Raw genomic sequence first — 9,837 nt, 5'->3', positions numbered from 1 at the left:
GTGATCCTGAGACTCCTCAGCCCTCCCAGAAACAGAGAAGGGAGGTCTCCTGAGCCTCCCGCCCGCGGGAGTGAGTCCCCCTGAGTCTCATCTCACAACCTGTTGGCCCAAAAAACCGGGTTCTTAACGGCGGGGTTTTTTCCCCCAAAACCGGGATCCAGGCGGCTCCGGACAGCGGGCCGTTTCTCACCTCCCGACACTGGGGGAGCGGCGCGTCTCAGCTGTAGGAAAGTTCTGGAATTACAGCCCGGCATGGAGAAGACAGCCGAGACGTTCCCCCGGCCGGCTCCCCCCGGAAGGGTGTGCTCCTGGGGTCTCGCGGGGACTTCCAGGCGTCGCGAGCTGGCGAGCACCGGGAGGGCCCCCTGCACGCCGGCCCTCAGGGTGGCGGCTGCTCGCGTGGCCCGCGGCCCCGAGCCGCCTCGTCAGCGGCGTCTGGCGCCCCCAGAGCCGTCGCGCAGCGCAGCCCGACTCCGCGGGGCGCGGGCCCGCCCGCGGAGGACGCTCGGCGGAGCCTGCTCGGGCGGGTGCGCGTATCCCCTTCTGTTCCGCACCTGCCGTGGCCGCCGCTGTTGCAGCTTCCTCGGATAAGCCGCTGTGTTTGGGTGGAGATTTCGGTCCACCTGACCACTGTCTCGGTCAGTCCGGGCCGCCGTGACGGAAACGCCGTAGCCCGGGTGGCCTGTGAACCACGGCACTAGGTTTCTCGGCTCGAGGCCGCAGGGTTGGCGTCTGGCGAGGGCCAGCTCCTGGTTGCAGATGAGCGTCTTCTCGCGGCGGCGGGAAGGGAAGGGGAGCTGTCGGGGTGCCTTTCCTGAGGGCGCTGATCCCGTTCACGAGGGCCCCCCTCCTGGAGGCCCCACCCCCAATACCAGCACGTCAGGTTCCAACATAGGAATTTTGGGGAGGCACAGCGTTCACCCTGTAGCAGCCAACGATGGGAGAAATTCCAAGGACAGTGCGAGTCCATTTCCAGTCCATCAGCTTCAAAGAGGGGCAGAAGACAGACCTTCCCGTACTGAGCTGACAGGAAAACCAGTGGGTAAAGGCTTCGCAGGAGCCCATCTGGCAGAGATTTTAGCATTTAATTTGCTTTTTCTCTTTCCGTCACCTTCCTAGGCATCACACAAAACACACAGATACACGGACGGAGTAGTCACGAGCCTGGGTGGTGGTAGGAAAACGTGGGGAGCGCATGTGTACTCACGCACATGGGTACCCAGGTGTACTCACGCATGCCGGCAAATACCTGCACAGTGGATTTCTAAAAGGAGGAAGAAATGTAATAAAAATTCAGTTAAGTCAACTGTTAAATTGTTAGATATGAGAGAAAAGCAAGAGGGAAAAATTATAGCACTGTGTAGGTTGCACAGAAGTATGTCTGGAGGCTGCTTTCCTCATTGATGATTCTGGGGAAGAGATTTGGATTTTGAGGGGAATGCAGAGGTGAACGGACATTTTTAATCTTATTTGATTTTTCTACTAGGACTTTGTAGATACTAATTGTAGAACTTCAAAATGTAAAAGAGAAGGGAGGAGACATTTTTAAATGCCATTAAAGGATCAGATGTTAATATCTATCATAGTTATTTTCTCGGTTTTAACTGTTGTACTGTGGTTACTACATAGGAGATTGTCCTTATATTTCAGAACTTCACCCTGGGGTATTATGGGGTCATGAAGCATTGTGTTTGCAACTCATTCTCAGGGTTCAGAAATGCTAGCAAATGGGGAATCTGGGTGAAGGGCATATGGGAGCTGTGTGTCCTATTTCTGCAACTTTTAAGTAAATTTGAAATTATTTTAAAATTAAAAAAAAGTAGGAGGCTCATACTACACAAGCTGTTTTGTAGCCTGCATTTTTTTGTTAACAAGATATTATTTGGCTCATTCAACAGATATTTACTGCTTCTGGACGCTGCCTTACCTTATGACTTTTCATTGTGGAAAAATTTAAGCATATACAAAAGTCGAGAACAAAGTATAATTACCACATTAACCCATCTTTCAGCTTTAACAATTAGCAGCTCTTGGCCAATCTTGTTTCCTCTGTATCCTCACCCACTTCCTACCACCCACTCCACTATTTCATTGTGAAGCATCCCAGGCATCATAGCATATCATTCATAAATATTTCCATGTATATCTTTAAAAGATATCGAAAAGATAAGTACTCTTTTCAGAAAAGTAACCACAATAGCATTGTCACATCTGAATAATAGCTACAATAATTCCTTTGTTTTATCAAATATCTAGTCAATTTTCAAATTTCCCTGATTTTGTCATCAATAATTTTTAAAGTGCATTTGTTTGAATCAAGATTCAAATATGGTTCATTTATTGAGATTTGTTGATATGTCTCTTTAATATGACTCTTTTAGTCTGTAAGGGTCTTCCTTCCATGCTTTTCTCCTGAAATTTATTTGTTAAAGAAACTGGGTGGTTTTCCCGTGAGGTTTCCCAATCTGGATGTTGCTAATTGCATCCCCATGTGCCGTTTAACTTGTTCCTCTGTCCCTGTATTTCCTTGAATTGGTATTTAGATTGAGAGGCTTAATAAGTATTAGTGTCATTTTTAGGCAAGAATCCTATGTTGTATTTTTTCATCAAGCGGCTCGTAATATCCAGTTATCTTTATTGTGATGTTAATGCTGTTAATAATAATTGCCTAGGGGCTGGCCCAGTGGCACAGCAGTTAAGTGTGCATGCTCTGCTTCCGCGGCACGAGGGTTCGCAGGTTCGGATCCCAGGCATGCACCGACGCACTGCTTATCAAGCCATGCTGTGGCGGCATCCCATGTAAAGTAGAGGAAGATGAGCACGGATGTTAGCCCAAGGCCGGTCTTCCTCAGCAAAAAGAGGAGGATTGGCATTGGATGTTAGCTCAGGGCTGGTCTTCCTCACAAAAAATAATAATAATAATAATAATAATAGTAATAATAATTGCCTAGATCTACTAATTCATTAGGGGGTTAAAAATAAGTGCCCATATTGATTTAAAAAAAGGAAATAGGAAATATTTTACTAGGAGGCTTCAGGATAACGGTTGTATATAGGAAATCTATTTATATATGTTTAAACGAGACAGCTTACTAAATTTTCTTACTATTCCTTGTTTTTTTTTTTTTTTTTTTTTTGTGAGGAAGATCAGCCCTGAGCTAGCATCCATGCTAATCCTCCTCTTTTTGCTGAGGAAGACCGGCTCTGAGCTAACATCTATTGCCAATCCTCCTCCTTTTTTTCCCCAAAGCCCCAGTAGATAGTTGTATGTCATAGTTGCACATCCTTCTAGTTGCTGTATGTGGGATGCAGCCTCAGCATGGCCGGAGAAGCAGTGCGTCGGTGTGCCAGTGCGCACCCGGGATCCGAACCCGGGCCGCCAGTAGCGGAGCGCGCACACTTAACCACTAAGCCACAGGGCCGGCCCTCCTTGTTTTTTAAAAATAAGATTCTCTAGAACTTTCTAGTTGATTATGCCATCTGCCAGTTACAGTGATTTTTGACTCGTTTCTATTTATTTATACCCCTCCTTTTTTTCTTTCATTATTACGTCACAAGCTTTGACCCAACCTTGAACAGTATCAGCAGGGAGAGTGTGCTCTTTCCCTTGCCCATTGTTTCATTAAGGGGAAATCTGTGGTGTCATTTAACACTTTAGGAAAAGCTGACCATGAAGGGGCCTGCTTCATCTCTCATGTAGTGTCCACCTCAGGACAAGGAGCAGGGGCACGACTCTGGTTAGACATCTGTCCTCAGCCCACATCAGTCCCAGGCCAAGGTTGTTGGATCCTTCCTCAGGCCTCTCACTCCTACAGTATTCTGAAATGTTTGGTTTTGTCTCCACAGGGCAGACCAAGTCCTCACAGAAAATTGAAGACTTGATGGAAATGGTGAAGAAATTGCAGAAAGGTCACATGTCTCCTCTGTAACTGAGGCTTAGCCTGAGGTTTGGGGTCAAGCAGAAGTGGATTCGATTCCAGGCCCCACAGTTCACAACCTTGAGAAATTAACTCTCTTTTTTTTGTGCTCTCTTACTTTTAATTCTTTGAAGTAATAATATGGCCCCATGATTCAAAATTAAAGTATAAGGGGATAGAAAGCAAAACATTTTCCCAAAACCCAGTTGCAACACCCTTGCTGGCCACCCACTTGGCTCCCATTGCACTCAGTTAAATCCAGGTTTTCACTTGCACCTCCCCTCCTTCCACCTCACCTGTGCTGCTCTCTGCTTGCTCACCAGGCTCCTTCCAGCCACATTTCCACCTAAGGGCAGCCCTTTGCACTGACTACCTGCCATCCCCACCCAGGGAGCTGCAGAGCCTGCCTCCCTCACTTGATTTGGCGCCCTCAAGAGGACTTCCCATATCTAAAGAAGCACTTCCCACTCCCTCACTCTTTAATCCCTTGCCCCTCTATTTCTCTTGACCACAGTTAGCATAACCTGACTCAGTATCTGTTTATCTGTTGCTTGTCTCCCCTACCCAGAATGTGAGCCCCTGGAGGGCCCCCACCCGCTTCTGCCTCCCCTGTCATCTCTACTTAATCTCCTTTCCTCCCTGCAGCGGGAAGCCTAGAGCCCAGGGTTGAGGTCCTGATAAACCGGATTAATGAAGTTCAGCAAGGTAAGCTCAGGGACCTTGGCTTGTCAGCCAAAACCAGCTATGTGATTTGCAGGGCTGAGTACAAAATGAAAATGGAAGGCCCCTCGTTCAAAAATTACTAAGTATTTCATGACAGCAACAGCAGAGCATTAAACCAAGCAGAGGTCCATCTAAATGCAACTGCTATATTCATGTGTCCATTAACCTGGCTCTGCTGCCAACTGAACCCAACAACAAGGGCTTGGGCTCTGGAAGTGTTGTTCCCTGCTCTGTAAAATCTGGGCCCCTCTAGGTTTCCTTTAAGAGAAATGTGAAATGTCACTGTTTGCAAGGAATAGTGCAGCTGGAGGCTGCACTTACACAATGTCTGACCTTCTCTTCTTTGATGCAGCAAAAAAGAAAGCCAGTGAGGAGCTGGGAGAGGCCCGGACTGTCTGGGAGGCCCTGCAGAAGGAACTGGACTCATGTAAGTGTGCCAGGGGTCACCCAGAGGTTCCCACAATGTCATGCCTCCTTGAACCCAATATTCCAGACACTGAGCATCCTTGCTGTGGCCAAGGCCCCTGCCCCTTCTCTGGCCTCAGGTCCTACCAATCTCCCCCTCTCCCACTCTGTGGGTGGGAAACAACCTCCAAGCATAATCCCACCTCAGGGCCTTTGCTAGGCTATTCATCCCAGGTAATAAAGCTACCTGTTGCCTCCTATCATTCAGCTCTCATCTCAAATGTCCCCTTCTCAGAGAGGCCTTCCCAAATCATCCTAAGGACAGCACCCTGCCCCCACCTAGTCACATGCCCCTTACTGCTTAATGTTTCTTCACAGCTATTATCCCACTTCATGTGATGTGTTTATTTTTTCTCTCCCCTCCATGTAAATGCGCTGGCGTTCAATAGGGTCCTCATAGCCACCCTTCATCAACATCAGGGACCTTTGATGCTTACAGGGAATGTGGACATGAGAGGGGAGGAGACTCACCTCGAGGGGTCCACATTTGGGATTAGGGGTAGGGCTGTACCAAGCCACCCATGTGACTGGGCAAGACCAGTCCCTGAGGGTGCAGTGGGTGGTCCCTGATGCCTGAACGTGTTACTGTGTTTTCCAGTGAGTGGAGAGAAAGCACGCATGAAAGAGATCTTGAGCAAAAAGCAAGGTAATTGCAGCTACTCTATCTCTGGGCTTTTGCCTTTGCCACCCCGCAGAAGCCCACTCTCTCCATAGCACCTGAAGCCTTTGAACCCTGAATCAGCTTGCATCCCTCCCTTGGCTTCCACTAAACTTGCAGTAAATGACAAAGTCCCATCAGGTGTCCACGAGACCCCACATGATCTAGCCCTACCTCTGCCCTAATGCCTTGACAGGCTCTCATGGGCCCTTGTTTCCTCTCCTTGCAGAGACCCTGAGGATCCTTCGGCTCCACTGCCAGGAGAAGGAAGGTGAGGCACAGAGGTAAGAGCTTCCACCTGAGCCATGCTCTGCCCTACCCTTTCATTCTGGCAGAGTAGAGAAAGTAAAGGAAATCAGTCTTAGACCCGCAGCTCTCATATTCTCCCTCTGTAAAATGGAGAGGCGAAATGAGTGTCTTCCCACCTTGGCTCTAACAGTAGGCATAGTGTTAAGGATACTCTCTCAGTCAGTGGGATAATCATTCATTTCCTAGACTATCAATTAAATTCTTTTAGCTGGTTTTTGTTTTGTGTCTTTTACTCTTCCTACACACTCCTTGGCTGGCTGTTCATTCATCTGTTCATCTGTCCCTTCATTTAGGCATCAGGCCAACCATCTGTCCACCTAGTCTCTCTCCATTCATCCATTATCCTTCCATTCACCAAACTATTTTTGCATCCCTCTCTCCACCTCTTGAATGCTTATTTAGCTCATTTTGTGACCAGAGACCCCAAGCCCTGGCATACCAAGATTAGAATTCTTTGGGAAATTCAGATGAGATTAATATGAGTGTATGCTTGTGCACTTGACCAGGCCCACATTGATCTCCCTAATCCTCACAACAATATTTCCAGGGTGTACATGCTCATGCCCTTCCCCATGAAGTTACAGAGAAGGACCTCAATCTAGAAGGCTAGAACAGACCTCAAGAGAAGGAGGCAGAAGCATCACCCCAGTTCCCCTCCTGGGGAGACATTCAGAGAACATGACTGAGGTCTGCCTTGCATCTTCCCAGGAAGCAAACCATGCTGCAGGAGTGCAAGGAGCGAATTTCTGCCCTGAACTCCCAGATCGAGGAAGAGAAGAACAAACAGAGGCAGCTGAGGTAAAGCCCAATGCCTGAGGCCTGGGGGCTGGGATGGGTTGAGGGTGGGGGTAGTATCTGGGATGGGGGTTAGAAGAGGAGCTGGCTGAGCTGAGGCTTGGAGGGTCAAGGTGGTGAAGGTGCTCCTAGCAGAGCAAAGAGCATGGGCAAGCCCCCTCAGGTGTGCATGAAGACCCCTGGCCTGGGCCAGGTTGCAGAGAGGTGTCTCAGCCCACAGCTCCTCATCCTGTGTGGTTGGTCCCCAGGTTGGATTTTGAGGAACAGCTAGAGGATCTGATGGGCCAGCACAAGGACCTCTGGGAATTCCACGTGAGCCACTCAAAGCCACTCCTCCCACCTTCCACATCTTCCCTGGCAGCACCAGGCCCAAACTCAGGGTCATCCTCCAGACCTTCTTCCCTGACCTGCCACACCCAGTTCCTAAGCAGGCCCTGGTGGCCATATGTCAAAATTGCCCTCAGCTCAGTCCCTCATCATCACCCGCACTGCTACCCAGTGTCCTCCTCTTTGCTGGCCTGCCCATCCATCCCTGCGCCCTCCCAAGGCCCTTCAGTGGTCAGGAGGAATCCTAATGAACCAAGGAGGGATCATCCATTGAGGATATCCATGGATGTGTTTGGGGCCATCAGGGGCACAGGGCAGATGGTGGGGAACAAGCAGGCCCGTGTTTGCCACCTGGTTATCCCAGGCGCCAGACAAGAAAATAGGCAGAGAGAATGGATGTCAGGATGGAAGGGCTCAGAGAGGACACCACACAGAGGGAAGAAGAGGAGCCGTAGTGCTGGGCTGGTAACTGACTCTCCAGAAAACGACCCTGATTTATAGTTTTTGCAGGATCCCCTGTAGTAAATACTCAACCCAGGGCTGATTTCAAAGCTTGCAAAATTCCTGAACAGTAACCACCTCATGAGCCTCTCCAGCCAGCACAGCACCACAGGTATCAGGTGAAACAGTTCCAGGTGGAGGGAATGGCCAAAGGGAATGGTGCAAAGGCCCTGAGGCTGAACCATGCCTGGCACCATGGAGGGCCAGAGTAGTAGGAAGTGAGGCGTGCTGAGTAAAGACCAGATCCAGGTAGGCTTTTCTGAGGTCCATGGCGCGAAGCTGGGAGATGTGGATGGGCCTCCTTTCTATCCCCTCAGAGGCCAGAGCGGCTGGCCCAGGAGATTGGCACCCTCAATAGCAGCAAGGAGCAGTTGCTCAAAGAAGGTGAGGCCTGGAGAATGGGGATGCCCTGATCTGCCCTGCCCTGCCCTGCCCATCTGTCTCTTCTTGCTATAGAGAAGCTGGTGGAGGTGAAGCTTGAGGATGTGAAGCATCGTCTCTGCTCCCAGTTTGGGGCCAAGGACTGCTCCACCATCACTGAGGGGCTCTTTCTCCGCAGCCAGGAGGCAGCAGCTGCAGTGTAAGATGGGGAGGGGGAGGGGGGCAGAGGGAGGGAGCTGCCAGCTGGGGTGCCAGGCCCCACCCTCAGACATCTGTTTGAGGAGGAGAACAGGAAGGCCCAGCAGCTCCTGGAGGCCACTGCCCAGCGCCATGAGCAGCTGCAGCAGAAGTGCCAGCAGCTGCAGCAGAAGAGGCAGAGGTGGGCATGGAGCACCACCCCCAGTCCCCAAGGGGAAGGTGGCTAAGGGAGTCTCTGCTCCCCTCCAAGCCTCTGTTTCTTGGTCTCTTCACACCCTCTTGTCCCTCTTCCTCCCCCCCCACACCCCTTTCTGTCCAGGCTGAAGGACGAGCTGGCAAAGCTCAGGGTGCAGGTTCCTGCTCGAGCCAAGAGCAAGCAAGAGGAAGGAGTTGGCCCCGGAGAAGCTGTGAGCCCTGAAACTGGGTGGCAGGGAGTGGAAACAGCTTGTGAAAGGAGCTGGGGGTGGGAAGCCAAGGAGGGGGCCTGTGGAGTCCTCAGAGGATGGTCTTGGGGGAAGGGCATTCCCACAGGGGCAGCCAAGGCAAAGGTGCAGAGGTGGGCAGTGGTGGGGTGGGAAGAGGAAGGCCCCAGGGAGGGTGTGGGTATGGATGCATGCAGACTCCCACTTCAGACTCTGACCTCCTGCAGGCCAGTCCTCAGCCCCTCGGAGTCAGTGAGGAGAAAGACCTGGAGCTGCCCACCAAGCAGGGCCCAGTGCCCTCCTAGGCAAGGAGGACCGACTCTGCCCTAGAGCTTATTCCATGAGCTTTGGGAAATAAAGGCTCTATTTCAGTATAATTGCTTCAGCTTAGTCTGTGCTGCGGGGGGGGGGGGGGGTCTCTGGCCCAAGACCCCTGGCTCCTGTGACTGGGTGAACCCTTGGCCATACTCTGCCTCTTGGCCTCAGCCAGAGTCCCACAGCAGGCACTCAATAAATGCTTCCCCAGCCTCATAGTTGCTGGTCTGCTCATCTCTAGGATTTGACATGCTGTTCTGGGTCCCCAAGCAGAGGGATGCAGGCCTGAGACCGTCTCATGATTGGCCCAGGGGTTGTGCAAACACACCCTGTGGATGTTTCTTCAATTCCTTATTCAGGTCCGGACTACACAGAATCCCACAATCCCAACAATGAGGACCAAGGTGCCAGGGTCCTCAGCTAGTCATTTCCATGCCCACAGCCCCCACTGATTAGCCGAGAAAAAGAAACGTAATTGACGGCTAAGTATAGTTTGCGCTCTGGTGGCACAAAATATATAACAACTGAGACACTTGTTACATGAACATATGTTAGAAATTCTCAGTGTGCAGGGACTCAATCACCTAGGACTATTGTGTGCTTCTGAGGCGTGTATTAAATCCACTGAAACACATCAACCCAGTTAAGGGCAATGATGGAAGGCAAAGTCTGTGCTCCTGGGTCAAAATACAGTGAATTAAGTACAAAGAGATTCTTTCTTTCTCTTGAAAGGCTCCCACGCCCAGGTAGGACAGTGACATGATGGGGTTGGAGAGAGGCCCAGACAGGCACCCAGACTGAAGAACACTTTGCATGGAAGAATGGA

At 50.6% G+C, this 9,837-nt stretch overlaps 2 protein-coding genes across 2 annotated transcripts in view; one reads left to right on the top strand and one right to left on the bottom strand.

The window, feature by feature from the left end:
* The window catches only part of SYCE1 (synaptonemal complex central element protein 1), a 9,334-nt gene extending 301 nt beyond the window's left edge, over positions 1-9,033 (top strand). Inside the window, exons 2-13 of the mRNA XM_058544365.1 lie at positions 3,847-3,909; positions 4,563-4,622; positions 4,993-5,067; positions 5,704-5,751; positions 5,993-6,047; positions 6,781-6,870; positions 7,116-7,179; positions 8,013-8,079; positions 8,152-8,275; positions 8,345-8,455; positions 8,594-8,681; positions 8,924-9,033. Of these exons, the coding sequence (XP_058400348.1) occupies positions 3,847-3,909; positions 4,563-4,622; positions 4,993-5,067; positions 5,704-5,751; positions 5,993-6,047; positions 6,781-6,870; positions 7,116-7,179; positions 8,013-8,079; positions 8,152-8,275; positions 8,345-8,455; positions 8,594-8,681; positions 8,924-9,001 (923 nt within the window). The 3' untranslated portion in view covers positions 9,002-9,033. The remainder of the gene's footprint in view (positions 1-3,846; positions 3,910-4,562; positions 4,623-4,992; positions 5,068-5,703; positions 5,752-5,992; positions 6,048-6,780; positions 6,871-7,115; positions 7,180-8,012; positions 8,080-8,151; positions 8,276-8,344; positions 8,456-8,593; positions 8,682-8,923) is intronic.
* The window catches only part of LOC131407583 (zinc finger protein 717-like), a 53,800-nt gene continuing 44,380 nt past the window's right edge, over positions 418-9,837 (bottom strand). The window contains exon 7 of the mRNA XM_058544364.1: positions 418-1,264. The gene's annotated coding sequence lies outside the window, so the exon portion shown is untranslated. The remainder of the gene's footprint in view (positions 1,265-9,837) is intronic.

This window comes from Diceros bicornis, chromosome 6, assembly GCF_020826845.1.
Source record: "Diceros bicornis minor isolate mBicDic1 chromosome 6, mDicBic1.mat.cur, whole genome shotgun sequence".
NCBI classification, from domain to species: Eukaryota; Metazoa; Chordata; class Mammalia; order Perissodactyla; family Rhinocerotidae; genus Diceros; species Diceros bicornis.
Note: the sequence above shows the minus strand (reverse complement) of the source record. Positions and strands in the feature narration are given on the sequence as shown.